At 54.8% G+C, this 16,351-nt stretch overlaps 1 protein-coding gene across 3 annotated transcripts in view; it reads right to left on the bottom strand.

Moving 5' to 3' along the window:
- The window catches only part of WHRN (whirlin), a 55,855-nt gene that overhangs the window by 1,430 nt on the left and 38,074 nt on the right, over positions 1 to 16,351 (bottom strand). For 2 of the 3 annotated variants that reach the window (XM_075170453.1, XM_075170455.1), the window contains exons 4-11: positions 13,288 to 13,490; positions 12,858 to 12,894; positions 11,330 to 11,542; positions 10,785 to 10,997; positions 3,726 to 3,797; positions 2,727 to 3,324; positions 846 to 1,024; positions 64 to 186 (exon numbers count right to left, since the gene is read on the bottom strand). In XM_075170453.1, the coding sequence (XP_075026554.1) occupies positions 64 to 186; positions 846 to 1,024; positions 2,727 to 3,324; positions 3,726 to 3,797; positions 10,785 to 10,997; positions 11,330 to 11,542; positions 12,858 to 12,894; positions 13,288 to 13,490 (1,638 nt within the window). Of the gene's footprint in view, positions 1 to 63; positions 187 to 845; positions 1,025 to 2,726; positions 3,325 to 3,725; positions 3,798 to 8,927; positions 8,961 to 10,784; positions 10,998 to 11,329; positions 11,543 to 12,857; positions 12,895 to 13,287; positions 13,491 to 16,351 lie in introns of all 3 variants that reach the window. The other variant, XM_075170452.1, reaches the window with a different exon arrangement.

Genomic DNA, 16,351 nt, shown 5'->3' with positions numbered 1-16,351 from the left:
TTCCTGATATCCAGGGAGGAGAGGGACGGGATGTGCATTGAGTTCTTCCCATTCTCAGCCTACCTGGATGGTGACGATGCGGGGCAGCGGCTGCCGCGTGTTCGCTCCACCCTCGATGGCGATCCCCAAGGTCGGTGCGCTCTTGGACACTCGGATCAGACATGACGTGGGCTCCAGGAGCCCCGGCTGCGGGGACAGACAGCAGTGCTGCCGAGGGAGGCCAGGCACCTTCTGCCTGCCGCGCTCCCTCGGCTGGGGCTCCGCGGCAGGCAGGTTCACCCACAGCAGGCTTCCGCGGGAGAGGGACAGACACGCTGCCTGCAGTTGCTCTCTGACTGTTCACATCCAAGATCCCAACCCTGTGCAGGTGTGGAAGGGCTTGGGGAGGAGCAGAGCGGCTCTCCGGCTGCCTGCCTAAGCCCCTCAACCCTGCCACCATCAGAAACCCTCCAATTTATTTCCAAAACCTGATGCCACCTTCCCTTCCGGGTGACAGGTGACTTCACTCATGGGACACTGCCCTGCGGATGTCCCCTCAGAGCCAGGAACTCTGCCATGTCCCAAGTAGCTGCTTGCTGGAGCTGGGAGGGACTGGATTTACCCAAGATGGAGTGCCCCTCTCAGCCCCTCCTGGCTCCCTTCCCCACAGCTCAGCCCACCAGCGAGCTGCCCCAGCTCATTGAACAAGAGGATAAATAACCCCTCAAAGCACAAAAGAGGGGCTGCTGCCCGCAGGCAGGGGGAGCAGAACCAAGGCAGTGGGGAGCAGCACTGCCCTTTGGCAGCCCCGCGTGCCCACTCCCATGAACGGCAGCGCCCCGAGGCCCCCGGGCACCCAGCCTCACCGGCTTGGAGGCCCCTTCTGCTGCCCCCTCGCTCCTCGTGGCCTCCTTGAGGCTTCGGCTTTTCCCAGGGACCGGCTGCCGGCTCTTGTCCTTGCCGCTCATCTCAACCTCCCCGATGTCCACCCCGCTGTCCTCGCTGAGGGTCTGCCCGCTGTCCGACAGCTGGGAGAGCGTGGAGGCTGGGGAGAGACGAGGGCTGTTAGAGGTCGGGCAGCGCGGCTCTGCGGCCAGCCGAGCACCCCCAGGGCCACGTACCAGAGGGAGGACATCTCACCCGCTCCCAGGGCTGGGCAGGTCCCCTGGGATTTAGACCTGGACTTCAGAGCGGGGTTCCCAAGCGGCCCCCTCCTGAAGAGCAGAGCTGTGCACAGGGAGCATCAAGGAACAAGTGGCCTCAAACCCAGGTCCAAGGATCCAACCCAGATCCCGAACTGGGATGGAGGGAGCGGGTGATGAGTTCAGGGATCTTGCTGGAGGCCAGTTGAAGCCAGCCCATGCTCAACACCAGGGTCTGGGAGGAGATGGGGACAGACCCGAGCAAAGAGGAGCTGACAGGTAGGAGCTTTCTCCCCTTCGAGGGTGAAGACTCTGAGTGCAGATCGAGACTCTGCCTCTGGAAACGAGCGTCAGGAACAACGGCATGACAGCACCTGAGAGGTGCGAAATCGGCTCTGGGACTTGGAGAGTTGGGGGTCACACTGCTGACACCCCTCGGGCAGGATCCGGCCTCCGTGCGGTGTCAGAGGCAGGCACTCCAGCCCTTCATCCATTACCCCGAGATTAATGAACTAATTGCAGTGGGAGGACGGTGCCACAGGAGGGCGATAATGCCACTCGCATCGGGTCCCATGAAGCCCGGCCGCAAACAGGGCATTTCGAGGGGCGCTGACAGGGGCTTGGGGATGCTGTGGGTACCCTCAGCCCCAACGGGTCTCAGCCGAAAGCAGAGCCCACCTTCCTGGGCACCCTCAGGGCTCCAGGGCCACCCCTCCCACTCCCGCTGGACCAGAGCCATTTGCCGAGGGACCTGGGGAGCCCAGCACATTCCTCCCTCACTTCCACTTCTTTTTCCTGGGATATGCTCAGGATAAATCTGACTCCCAAGCTCAGTGTAGGCGTAATTAGACTTTTTTTTTTCCAAAATCTGGAGTTAATGGGAAAATCCCAGAATCGCTTCTTTTTTTCTTTTAAAACTCTGCTGGAAGCAGATTTTTATGAACTAAGGCAGCAAAGCCCACGCAAGAGAAAAGTTGCAATCAACTGCCTAACAGAGCTTGGTCTTTAAGTAAAGGTCAGCCTGAATGGCACTGGAGACCCAGGGAGGCTTTGAAGGGCATGCTGAATGCCGATGGGGAGCTGGCTGCCCTGGCCCTGGGCCTCGCAGGTTTTCCAGCGTTGCCAAAATGCCGGGCTGAGGGCTTTGTCTCAGAGATCAGCACCACTGCTGCTGCTAACACTGTGGAGGGCTTTATGCGTTTCCTGGATTTTCACTTTTTTTGCCATGATGCTGTCAAGCTGTTTTCTGCAATTGAAAATTTATCTCAGGGAAAAAAGCAAACCAACACACAGGTACCAAACGTTGCCACATGGATCCAGAGAGCTTTTACCCTACCCTCTTGACCCAGAGTTTGAACCAAAATCACGATGTTTGCCCTTGCAGCCCCTCCCTGGCAGGCGCTGCCAGCTCACATCCCCGCCGGGAAGGGGGAAGCCCTGCAACCAAGCCTGCTGCTCAGGCAGGGACCGACAGCCTGATGCAGGTCTCCCTCTTCCAACTCTCCCAGTTCCTGCCCTTGAGATCTGTCTCTTCTCTGGTTTCTCTCTTGAGGAACACCCCAGAGAGGGTTTTTTTCACCCCGCGGCTGAGAAGGTGACACCCACCTCTGGCCTGGGGCAAGGGCCTCACTTCATTGACGTCGGGCTCGCTGTTGGGTTGGTGCACCTCCACCATGATGAAATGCTGGTTGGCCATGGCCTGCGGGCTGCCCTTGTCCGGTGGAGGGGGTGCTGGGTGGGACGGGGGAGGAGGAGGGGACGGGGAAGGGGGGCTTTGAAGCCCACCGGCTGCGGGGCCCTCTGGGGGTGGGCTCTTCAACCTCGTTGGGGACTGGACCCTGGGGAAGGGACCGATGGGGTGCTGGCTGACCAAGGAGAGCTGGGCATCCATCTGCCTCCTGGAGCTGTGCAGGGCTGGGGAAATGGTAGCATAGATAGCGCTTGGGGCAGACTCCTCGGTGGATGTGGTAGCAGTGGAAGTCAGGCTGACTGTGTCCTTCTCGGTGTGGCTAAGAGGGGGCGTGGGGTTTCGGGGGGCCATGAAGAAAAGGCCTGACTGAGAGGACTCAGAGGAAGGGCGCTTGGGCTTGTCTTTCCCTGGGTTCCTGTGCTGGGCAGCAGAGGGGTCCAGCATCTGAGGGGCTGAAGGAGGAGGCGGAGGCTTGAAGTTGGGTGGTTCATCTGGGAAGGACGAGAGATCATCCTGCCAAACCAAGAACAGAAAAGTTTAGGACACCATGCCCAGATGCGAGAACTTCCCCAGGCCCACAGTCACCTGTATCTGCCACAGTGACCATGGTAAAATGGGCTGATTTTCATAGAAATGCCTTTCTGACCTTATTGGCCATAAGAATGCAACTCACAAATGAGGACGCTTAGAGGACAAACTACCCAACTTTTGCTCTGGTTCACACAGATGCTACTCTTATTCAGACAGCCAGAATCCTTCTTCCTAACCAGTCTGATTAATTTGCTTCAGTGACTGCAGTGTCATCCATGGGCAGCTGATGTAGCAAAGAGCTACAGAAGCTGAGGCAAAACTCGGTATCTTCAATTTGCCTTCAGCTCCCATCCGAGGCGCAGCAGTACGGTGCAGTGTCTTACCAGGGAGATGTCCGGCAGGGTGTTGATGCTACTTTGGTGGCCATCTCCACCTCCCTCCAATTCTGACGTGTTCTGGTAGGGCAAAGAAGGAAGAGAAAACCAGGTCACAGCAGCAAGAAGCAACCACCACAGTGCCAGCATGATAGGGAACGTGCAGAGTGATGCAGGGCATTGCTCAACCCCCCCCACGCAAGGCCAGTCTTTCACCCAAAGGTTCTGGTTTCCTGAGAGGTTCCCTAGAGACCCACACGTATGAGCAAAGCAACTTGGTTGGGAAACCAACTCTCCCAAGCTAAGAAGCATGCTCAAAGCATATTGTGAACCTGACCTACCAGGTTCACAGGCAATTTCTTCTGCAGCAGAGGAGTGTGCTCCTCTAAACCCAAATCTCAGCTCTTCTGTTTAATTTGGAGGGAGAGGAGGAACCAGCTTTGAGGGCTGCAGGTTCAATACCTGGATCTTTCCCAGGAGAAGGGCAATGAAAAAGTTTAAAACTTCCCTCCCTTGCAAACCAGAGCAGTCGGTCTCAGATGCAAACAGAAGCCGCTGCCACTGCCTTCCCTTTATGAGTCAAAGTGTCGTTAGAAAATGTCACAACACAGTTCTGAACACATCACAGTTCCAGAAATCAAAAAGGGCTTTGAGAATCTGTCAGTCTGTCTGGGCAGGGGCAGCTGTCAATCAGGATGGACCGAAGGACAGGACATGGATACAGTCAAGCAGAGCAAACAGGCACCCAGGCTAAGTAACAGCAGGGATGGCAGAACTGGGGGCGTGCAGTGGAGGCTGGGTAGGCAGCTCTGCCCTGACAAGCCATGCCTGGCCTGGCACTGGACAGGCCTGAACCCAGCTGAGTCTAGCCCGGAGCCATGCCTCTACTGCCGGCTTTGCCCCAGGTACTCTCCTGGGGGATGCTCTGCCAGCGCACAGCCCCAGCTCCACCTGGTTCCCCTGCAAGAGCAAACCCAGACTCAGCACCCCCCTCCCACAGCAACTCCTGATCTAGAGAGGTGCCCGCTGCTCCTCAGAAAGGGTGTACTTCATTTCTGTCACGTTCACAGGGATGTTTGTTCATTTGTGCTGGAATGGGCAGGGTACAGTTTGTGTTTAACTGCGTGTTATTTATTGCAGGGTAAACAACTGGTTAGTTGAAATGCTGGTGCATCTGCATTTCCCCCATCTGCTGGAGGCTGCCGCTGTGCCTGTAAGATGTTAGCATCCCAAAATAGACATGGGAGACAATTAAGAGCATTAAAGAAGTAGCAAAAACATTGAAGGAAAGTGCTTTTATCTCTGTGGCTTCAGAAGGAGCCCCGGAGAATGAGAACTAAAAAAAATGTCTTGTTCAGAGAGTGACAGGTAAAGTATTAGCTTGGGAAACCACTCCTTCCTCTGACGAAGGTTGATTTCACCATCGATTAATCCGATGTAAAGGCAGGTGGCTTTTGAAAAAGAAACATCCCCTACCCCTTCTTGGATTACTGACTGTGAGGCAAGCCAAGGCAGAAGACCGATTTGGCTGAAACACATGGCAGCAGCAACAGAAAGATCAGTCTTCAGCCAGACTTGACATGCCACAGGACCGTGCAAATCCAAGCACTGGCATGAAGGATGGGGTGATACCATATGCCTGAGGCTGGAGGAAGAGGCAGGTAGGGCTATTTCAAAAGCGACCTGCCTTCATATTGATTAAAATGATCACGAACTGCTCTGGGCTGTGCACACATTAGCAATAGGACTTCAGATTTGATTGAAGCGCCAATGAATCTAAAAGCTCGACTGCCATCATGTCCCTGCATGATGCCAAGAAGCAGAGATGCTCAGCTGGACAAAACACAGCGCTGGGTAAATTGCACCAAACGGCACCGGTGCACTCACCGCAGAGCTCCCTCCTTTTGCCATCGTTTCCTCTAACGAGAAAGCTGTTCTGCAGAAAGCTGCCCAAGTATCACCCTCTCCCTGCACCAGCCCACCTCCAGATGCTGCCCAGAGCCTTTAATCCAGCCAAATGGCTGCATGCACAAGGAAAGGAGCCAAGGCGGAGATGGTGGCATTTCAGCACCAGCCTGGCCGTGTTTGGGAGGATCTCAGCTGTGTCCCTAACTCTTCCCTCTCCCTGCCTCTGCCAGCCTCAACCTGCCTCCAAGAGCTCACAGAGCTCTTGGCAAATGCTTGAGGACCAGACCCCTGCGATATGACCGGGAGCAGCCTGACGTCAAATAGTCATAGTTACATCACTACTAAGAAGATAAGAGTCTGCCCGATGCCCCCTAAAATCTGCCAGTGCCATCTCCCCAAGTCCTGCCACTAAATTCTGTGCCCATCACCACACCACCAAGCCCATCCCAGAGCGCATCGTGGGCCATGTCCCAGCCCAAGCCTCGTAGCTAGGACCAGCCTGCGCCGAGACTTGAATCCTCCTTGCAAAGGGAGGGTGGGCACGGCCAGCTGCACCCAGCGCCCTCCCTACCAGCCCAGTGAGATGGCCCTAATCCTGCTGCCCCAGCTCTGCTCACCCTGAACAGCCGAGGACACTAATACTGCTCACCTTCCTCAGGGCACTTTTTTCTGCTGAAGTGTGCAAGGAGGAAATTTGCCTTTCCCCAAGCTTAGTACTTTGGGGGCAAAAGCAATTAAACAGAAATTGCTCTGGGCTGTAAAATGTAATGGCTTTTAAGCTGAGCACATTTGCTTTCAGGAATTGGCTATTTTAAGACTGTGCTTTCCTGGATTTCCCTTGAAAGACCCATCGAAGCCACGTGCCGCTGCTCTGAAAAATGAGTATTTATTGAGGAGGCTGCTCCCTCCTACCGACTCTCTGCTCCTTTACCCCATTTATTTTCTAGTTACTTATAGAAATCGGAGGCCAGCCGAGGCCCTTCCAGCCCCTCTGCAGGGTGCAGCTGGAAAACTTTTGTCCTTCCTATCTTGCATGGAGTCCACGGCAGGAGCGATGGAGCTGGAGAGCATCTTTCAGACAAGCAGCCAGTTTCCATTTGCAGATTAAGTGGTGGAAAAACTGCCACCTCCCTGGGGAATACAACCCAACCTTTAATTAACCTCACAGATCCAAATGAGTCCCTTATTTTCCAGTTACTCTAACGAGAGCTTTGCAGAGCTACTCAGCCTGACTCCCACAGGGTTTAAATTGTGAACAACTGCGCCAGTATGAGAATAAGCCCAGCTTTCCTCCTCTCTCCCACCCCAGAACGCATCCACAGGCTGGAGGAGCCCCAGAGCCCCTGGCCCTGCCCCAGCCTGAGCACAGACCTCGCTGACTTCGGGGGCTCTGAGGGTGACACAACGACACCCACAAGGTGGCTTCACTCTGTCTCCATCCTCATCGCCCGAGAAGACTGTGCCAAGCACATGGGAACCCTCCTCATGGGATGTCTGTGCCTGTCCTGGAGGGGGTCAGAGGACAGCTGGGAGCTGGAGCAGCTCTCTAATGGTGAACACAGGTGAGGAAGATGTCCCCCATTTCTCTGCTCTCGTTCTGCTCTCCCTCTGGGGACACAGAGATCATCTACCAGCTACCAAAGAGGCTGTGGGCTCTTGTGCTTGAGATTCACTTTACAGAGAGAGGAACAGCTCAGTGCCATCCTCTCCTTACTTATACTTCTTGTGAAACCGAGACCAAAGACAGACAGGGGCTAGCAACTCAACTGGGTTACCACACTGGGCCCAATCCTGCACCTTCAGGGAGCTGGGAGCAAGTCAGCGCCTGTGGAATCAGGCCCTGGGAGGAGAAGGCACCTTTGGATGGCAGTGTCTTTGCTAGGAAGCAGTGAGAAAAAACAGAAATCAACAGGGATTTCAATTCCTTAATCCTAACAATGAGGGCTGGGGCAGGAGGCAGGGACAAAGGAAATGCTAGACTGCCTTGCTTGCAAGCAATTAGAAATTCATACTGCTCTGATCAGACAACTCGCATCTGATTATTGCAGTCTACAATTAACCTCTGCTTTGCAGGACTCATCTGGAGACCCAAGATTTACAAAGGTGATGGTGACACTTAGGCAGACACACTTCATCTGTGGGTGGCATCATCAAACACGGCTTTGTCTCATTTCCCAGTACCCCTCAAGCATCCCATAACAGAATCACTTTTCACACAGCAGGTCCTCATCAGCCTCATACTGGTTATTTTTGGTGTAAGTTCACCCACCAACCCATGGAGAGCTGACAGACAGGGGGCCTGGTCTAGTGTCACTGCCTTTGGTCATGAAGCCAAAGAACTCTGTGTCCCATGGTCCAGGGTGCCTGCGATAAACTCAATCTGGGAACACTACAGCTATCCTCTTCTAGATGAGTGCCATTCCCAGAGGGATGTGGCTTTTGGGCCAGGTTCACAGCTACCAGAGAGAGGTCCTCTCTCCCAGAGCAGTACTAGCAGCTCTCAGCTCTACCACTTGCTGTGTGTGTTCAACCCACTGACCCCCGTGATTTCCTCCCAGACAAGGAGGGAAGGCACTCCGCACCACGGAGCTGCGCTGCAGGGCACAAGGCTGAAGCTCTCCTCAGCCTCCTCCCAACCAAGAGCTCTGTTACGACAGAGGGATTTCTGAGGCTCTCCCCACATCCTTCTTTAGCCTCTCTAAAGTCTGTGTGAGGTTTTCTCCAAGCCTGAACAAGCACAACGCGAGTACACCGACCCCTCCTGCACTAGAGTACAGATTTTTGCAGACCCAAGGCCCATAAGGAAAATTCTCCCCCACCCCTGAGGATGTGTGACAGGACGTGACCAGCCTACTGGTATTTAGCCAGGGTGCCCCTACAGCAAGACAGCACAGCAGAAGGTAGAGCAGGCAACAAGGGCAGTCTAGGGTCCATCAGGCATCAACACTGCTGGTCCTTCTAAAACCCCAGCCCTGAGCTGTCAGTGGCAAGGCTTTAGGGCAAGCAGGACAGCGGTACCAGCTGGGTTTGGTTCAAGGCTGAATCTTGTCTGCACTGCAGCACCAAGGCCTGCAGCCGTGCTGCCGAGCTGGGGAAAGGGACTCTGGAATGGCTCAGCAGAGCCAGAGGAAGAAAAGGCAGAGATGGGTGAAAGGAGGCGGCTGTTCACGTGGCTGAGTCGCATGCTGGCCCCTGGACAGCCTGTACCCCGCCTCCCACCCGACGCACATTCGCACGCACTCTCAACCCATCTACTATGGCAACCGCAGTACTCGAGCTCCCCGTCTCGCTGACAGCCCCTACCTCCATCAGGTCTATTAGCCACAAGAGCCGCTCCTGGGGACGTGCGAGGGGAAAAGCAGATCAAAACAAGCATAAAAGCGAAAACATAACATCAGGGAGGATGCAGAACAAATGAGTCAAGCAAATCCCGGCACAACGCATCCCTCTTCCCCCAAAACCCACCCTGCAGAATCCACATCCAGCTGCATCCAGTGCTGAATGTGAAGGCTGAAATGAGCCCCTCCTGCAAGAGGTGCTGGGGAGGGCAACAGCAGCAGGGCCTTAGGGCAGAACAGGGCAGAGGAAATAGTTTGGGAGCTCTGCCCCTCTTCTCCCTCTCCTGCTAGCTGAGATAAGCACCCATCCACCACGAACCGGTGCTCTTTGCTTGGCAGTTGTTTTAGCAAGCAGTGGTGGTAAACATCTCAAGCGTCAGTGTTCCCACCACCCGAGGCAGAGCCCAGAGGGGTGTATGTTCCCACGGCCATGGAAAGAGGTGCCACGCTGCCAGGGAGGACCTGCAGTGTGACCGAGGGACACATGTTCTTGAAGGAAGCTCTTAAAACAGGGCCCACCAGATGGTGCCCACTCTCTTCTCTATGCCAGCGCCCCAGTCTCCCTCGCTGACCCCTGGGCCCATGTGCCAGGTGGGGCTGGGCCATCGCTGGCACGTGGTGTCACAGAGCAGGAGGGAGCGCACGACGCACCCGAAGCAAGTGGTACAGCCCCAGGCACGGGGACAGCATGGGAACGGGGTGTCACGCTCAGCGCGCAAGTCCTGGCAGACCTGTGTTAGCCCTCTGATACTTCAGAAAGATTTTCCCAGCAGGCCTTTGGAGAGCAGCGCAAAACTCGCTTTGTTTATCCTGATCCAGAAAGGATCTCACTGTAATCCATCCTGAGCAGAGCAGATGGCTTTCCTATGGGTATTTGTGAAGTCAACGGGACAAAAGCACAGCTCTGATGCTCTGAAACTCTCCGAGGCCTCTTGGGAGGCTGGACCAAACTGCGTAGGCAGGCACAGCCCCAGGAAAGCCCCCCCACCTCTCTCCCCTGCCGGCTGTGTTGCCTGGGCCCTCCGCAGCACAATCCCACTCGCCCCGGCCATGGGCTGGTTTGCTTGCTGTCGAACTAGAAGAAAGCCCATTGTCATCCATTCTTTTCATGAAGGTTTTAATTTCCAAGGTTGCTAATGCATTTATGATGAAAGGCATTTTATGGCTAGGAAATTAATTTTGGGGCTGTGTGCCTGCACACTCTGACGTGATTACGATAACTTAATTAGACGGTGAGTACAATGAAGGCCTGGCAGAGAGACGTGGGAGCGCTGCCGCTTAATGCTGGAGAGTGGGCAGGGGCTGGGACAGGATGCAGCTGGCCTGGCCGCTGCGGTCCCTGCTGGGATGGGGAGCAGGCAGCCAGCGTCTTTAAGGAGGTGATTAAAAAGCGACAGCCACAGCTGGTGAATAGCGACAGGCATGGCGTGACAGCGACAAGTCGCTGAGACTTCTGTGTGGATGCAGCTCGCACTGCACAATGGAGGTCCTAGAGGGAAGCAGACTTCCTCCCTCGCTGGGGACAAAGTGACACTTAGCACCAGGCCCAGCCTGCATGCAGAGGACAGTGGCAACTGAGTCTTACAGGCACAGAGATACCAAGCACGTGTCACAGCGTCACCTTCTTGCACCTACAAATCATACTATTGCACCCAGTCTGCAAGGAAGAAAAGAAAGCTTTGGGGGAATCCATCGGGGAAGCAGACTGAACAGGGTCTCCTGCAGGGTGAAATACCTTTATAGCACTCCAGGGAAATGAGTTTGTTGTAGGGCTGCCAGGAGCAGGCGTTGAAAGAAAAAGGAACAACCAGGAGGGACTTACCCGGGCTGAGCTGACGGTTGTGGCAGTGAAGTGGCTGCTGGAGGAAGAGACGGTGTCGCTGTAGGACATCATAGAGTAGGAGTCGGTGCCGATGCTGGGCCCCGAGGGCTGTCGAGCCTTCATGGATTCAATCTCTCTCTTCAGCACCAGGTTGTCAAAGCGGTCGAGGTCTTGCGGGGAGATGACACCCCGCACCTCTGAAAGCAGTGAGAACTGGGCCAGGCAGACAGACAACCAAAGAGAGGTTGGGGCACGACCATACTCCTGGGTAGGTGAAGACCCATCCTCCCGCACTGTTCAACAGTGGTAATGAGATGTACTGGCAGGTAACGCACGAGGAGGTTTCGTCCTAAACTTTACCAGAAGCTCCTCTGCCACTGAACACCAGCCTCTATCCCCCATAATGTCCTACATTTAGATTTTGCTTTCATACTCTCACATCCTGAGCAGATAACCTTGGAGGCATTGAGCCACACTGTGACAACAGCTCTGCTCAGTCCACCGGGTGGAAGAAACTGTCCCTGACCTTGGTGTGTGGCTCTCACCTTAGCATGTGTGTTGAGTAGCTCGAAGAGCGCCATGACCAGAGCATCCACAGAGATGTTGCCTTCCTTATACTCGTCAAGGTAGTACCCCATGGTCGCCCGCTCCTGTTCATTCAGCAGGTGCCGTGCCTGTTCCTCCAGCATGACTCGGGTCTGGTTCACCATGCTGCTCAGCGTTACCTGGGAGCCGGCCAGGCCCCGGTAAAACACAGGCTGCAGAAGAAGACAGGAGGTAGGCTTTGGCCTGGGATACCAAGGAACCAGCTGCTGAAAGGAGGGCAGCTGTCTCTCTGCTGAGACAGCTGGGCAGCATAGGCAGGACCGAGAACTGTCCCCTTGCTCTGGGCTCTGCCTACCAGCCCAAGCTGCCTGCGTTTCAGACCACTGCTCTCACCCAACTACCTGCGGCGAAGCTGGAAAGCGGGACTGGAAGGGGGACGCCAAGAATAACTGGAGGCAGGTACCCCCAAGGATTCACCAGCACGGCCACTCGCTTAATGTCACTACTTGTCTGGGTAACTCCAGAGCCATGAGTTTATGCAGCACCAGCTGAATAAACAAAACAGCTTCCCAGCTCTGTTCAGCAAGCGTGGACGTGTCCCTTGACCAGCTATGGATTTAATAGCAAGCTCTATTCCTTCCTGGCAGAGCTGGGGGAACTGGGGCCACAAGACAGAGGCAAGCTTCCCGTCTTGTGTAAAAGGCACATTTGCCCCTGCTGCAAGCTCGAAGCAGACCCTGGTGAAGAAAGAGCCACTGGCAACCAAAGAAGTCTCAGGGAGAGACACGTCTGGCTGCAGATGAAAGGCTTTTTCTAAGAGGAGGTCCTTGCTGTTCCCCTCCCTGGCAGTGTTGGCACAGTCAGCGTAGGGATATGGAGCCAGCCAGGACCCCGACTGTCCCGGGGACACTGAAAGGAGTTGAGGCTGGGGAGCATATTTTGCCAGCAAACAGCACAAAGCCGTTATCAGTGAGAGCCACCTGTGAAACCTTGCTGCTTCATTTCCATTTAAAAGAAATGCGCTTTGCAAAGAGGTGTTTGGAGAAGATGCAGTCACAGCACTGGGTAAGTCCCTGCTGCTGCTGCTGCTGCAGCCCTGCCACCGTCTGGTGTGTTGGAGCAGGCTGGCTCAGCTCTGCTTCAGGATGGGAAAGATCCCAGGAGCTGTCAAGGCCCAGAGGCAGCCACCACGCGGAAGGCATCACGGCCACCTCTGCAGGGTGGAGGGGTCCCCACGGTCCTTGCCCATGTGTGATCATTGCCCCTTGCCCATTAATGTGATCATTCCTAGGCTAGGAGGCACCAGATGTGCTGCAGAACTGACTCACCAGTGGCACTATTTGTAGAAACACAGCTGGCAAAGTGAGATGGGCAGAAAAAAGGCTAAAGCCAGTTAAAACCCCCCAGTCCTCATAAAACTAACATCCCTTTTATAATCAGGAGCACAAAGCCCTCCCTCCCATGGAAAACAAGAGACAACGATGGCGATTTTTTCACAAGGCATCAGGAAGGCCTGATATCTCTTACCCTGGCTGTCGCCTCCGCAGCGTGATTGCCCACTGCCCTGCAAGGAGGGAGAAGATCAGTTAGCACTGAGCGCCATGTGCCCATCACTCATCACCTGAGGCCTGGCACGAGATCCATTATGAACCTCTCTGTGCCTGTAAGCTAAAAGCTTCTGGCCTGAGAGAACAGGGAAGGGGCAGCAGCACGTTGTCTAATCCACCTTACAGGCCAGAGATGCTGTCTTCTAAGCACCACATATGGGGGCCTCACACCTAAGCACCGGGGGTGTTCGCATAGACAGGCTGCCGATGCACATCACAGTGCATCAGGCTGCCACCATTTCACGTGCTGCCACTCCACACCCATCCTGGGTGACACCTCATGTACCCTATGGGAGTTCTGGGTTGGCAGCCCTACACGGCAAGCTTGCAGGGGTGTATCAAGCACATACCCTGCCGAGTTGACAAGGGTCTCTCCGATCTGGGAGCTTGCTATCCATCTGGTCTCGTCCACAGTGGTGCGGGCATGAGGCAGCCTCCCGATGTCTTTCACTGTCATGATGAGGTGGCGGGAAGACTTGAGCAGCTTCACCGCCTCGTCGTGGGGGATGCTGAGGAAGCTCCTGCCGTTCACCTCCAGGATCTGGTCTCCCACCTGCAGAGTCAGGATGGGGTCAGCCTAGCAGGCCCTGGGGGCTTTCCTTTTAGGAATATGCCTTCTTCTCCCACCAGGGAGGAGCTAGTCAGTCTACCCCACCACCAAGGACCACAGCAGTTAAAGGCACCAAGAAAGACAAGGGAGAGGGACCAACTGTCGGTGGCTGGAGACCAAGCACTCAAGCCAACAGCCAGCAATGGACCAGGATGTGAAGCCTTGGAGGAGCCTGTTTAGGAACCCAGGTCAGACCTATCTGCCCAGTCCTCTCCATTAACTAGATTTGCAGACCCACTTGGTTAGAAACAACCGCCAAGAATATCAAGACCTCCAGCCCCAATCCCTCCTGCTGGTCTGGGAACCATCTGCAGAAGCCCAAACCTCAGATCTCTGTGTGTAGCAGGGAGGGTTCAACTTGAGTGTCTCACCAGAGTCTCCAATGCTCTGTAAACTGTAGGATCTGAGACAGCTGGATTTCATCTCTCCTCTCCTCCTATTTCCTCCCCAGCTGCTCCTGAGAGCTTTCATTTTGTGGCCAGGGCCTTTGCTGTCATCGGGAGCTTCTTCCCTGACAGCCTGGCTGTCTTCAAGACACAGCACTCATCTGGTATTTCCCCCTTCCTCCCAGGTCCTCTTATCTCTTTACTTCTAGGCATTCAGTGCCACTCCTCCTCAATCCCATATCACAATTCACCCTGTTTCTGATAAGCCACCTCTTTGAAACTGCTCTTTCATATCTTTGCTTAACCATAGGCTTCTATTCAGCTCTATCAAAACAGAGTCTTATCTTCTTTGTGCTGCAATGCAAGCAGAATGAGACATTCTCCATCTTGGAGGAGAAGAGGAGAAAAGAGGGAGGGGGAAGAATTTCTAAGACCAAAAAAATAACACGGAGAATTAATATGATCCTTTCAGCTCAGTCTATCTCATTCTGCCATTGGGTCAAGGAAGCCTCAGAGGACTGGGATTAATTCTCCAGATTCTTAAAATCATTTACTCCAGTAAGAAGCCATGATTAACCACTGCCAAGTCGATGTGGTGGGCTGTGATTCTGCTGCCACCCAAGTTTCCACCAGTGCTACCCTGAACTTTGCTGTGGTGAAACAGTGGACGTCAGGACTACCACCAGCAAAGCTCAGCTCAGTATAAAGCACGAGAGATCCAGCGGCTGCTCCGGCAGGGAGGGGAAGCCAGCTGCTGATCCAGAAATCGCAGTAGAGCCCCTGCACTTGGACATCGCCTCTGTTTTATGCTACAGCTCAGAAGAGCATAGGGCCAGGGCTTGCATCAGCTACTCTCCAGACACAGCATTGCCAGCTGAGGTGGAAGAAGGCCAGGGGCTGTAGCAGTAGGACTGACACACATATGGGCAACCTGCACACGCGCGCGCATACTCCCGCTCCATTTCTGCTAGCCTGTGCTTGCTGCTACGCCTGCGGCATCCAGTTGGTCGATTCAACAACCATCGAGGCTTCAAGGCTAACAGGACCCCTGTCAAGGCATCCGCTGCTCTCACTTTGTCTTGGGACAACATTTCCCTTCCACTAGTGCATCCAGCGAAGGGCTGGTGGGAACTGAGGGCAGAGTGGCCATGCCACGGTGTCAGATACAGCGCTGATAAAACGTGGCTTCTCCAGGCATCCCCACGAGGACATCCTCGGCAGACAGAGCACAAGAATGGGGAAGAAAAGACAGAGAGAAATCCTGCTGCTCAGGCCAGAAGAGACCTCTGATCACAACCCTGGCTATCTTGAGGTCTGTGGTGTGACGGACACCATTCAGACCACCACCCGATCTTCATGAGAAATCAAGCAGAGAAAAGAAGAGCGAGCTGGTGGAGAGACCCTGGGTGGCAGGAGTGAACACGACTTAGCAGGGCTCTGTCACAGGCGATAGGGGCAGCAGGACCTTGGCTCTGTGCTTATCTCATGAGCTACTGACCCACCTTGGGCTGTCTGAAACTGGTGCAAATCCCAGTCCCTAGAGACCCGCTGGGTTAAGGGCATTTGGTGAGGAGGGTCTGACCCTGCCAGCATTCGGGGACAGTTACCCAGTGGCTGGAGGCTGTCCCAGCTGCAGTGTAACCAGCCAAGGGTGCAGGGCACAACCAGGAGCATAAGCCAGAGTCTCAACAGGAGCATGACTGACCATTTCAGATAGAGGGTTTTAGTCTGGGAGCTGCCATGAAAGCAGAGACCATGGTCCAAGCCCCATGCGCCTCTCTCGTACTCTGCAGTGCCGTGGTCTTAGCCTTCCATTTCTGCCAGGTATTTTCTATTCCTGTGGCACCAGGGCACCTCCCGGACAGACTGCTGTAGAGCAAAGTTGGCTCAACAGCAAAGAAAACCACCATTACCTTGAATTACGCTCCTCCCAGCAGCCCTCAAGGGGAGACTGCAGCAGTTTAATTGTTACTAGATTTTGTTTTGTTTTGAAATGAGTCTGAAAGAAAATTCCAGGTGCCTTTAACAGGGGCCCTGGGCCTGCTCTCCCAAGTAGCGCCAGGCAGCAGCCATGCCGGCCCCGCTGCAAGGGGGACCAAGCCAGGACGCAGGAGTCTGGAGAAACTCTCGGACCCATAATCTGCACAGAGAGGCTGCAGAGCACTGGGGTTCTTCACCCCTTCATGCAGGTGAAGACTGTCGTAAGTGTTAGCTGATCAACTGTTTCCAAGGAGAGTCTGGCTCTTCCCATCCAGCTCAGCACCCACAAGCACCCCTCCCTCCACCTGCCCCACAGTAGTGATCCGGCTCAGTTAATGGATCTGACTGAAACTCACGGCTGCTTCTTGCAGGGTTGGCTTTCAGCTGCTTCAGCTCTCTCATCCAACTCCCCACATGGCTACAGGACCAGGCAGCTGC

This window comes from Calonectris borealis, chromosome 21 (assembly GCF_964195595.1).
Source record: "Calonectris borealis chromosome 21, bCalBor7.hap1.2, whole genome shotgun sequence".
In the NCBI taxonomy this organism is placed as follows: domain Eukaryota; kingdom Metazoa; phylum Chordata; class Aves; order Procellariiformes; family Procellariidae; genus Calonectris; species Calonectris borealis.
The sequence above is the reverse complement of the archived record's forward strand: the minus strand, read 5'-3'. Positions and strand labels throughout refer to the sequence as shown.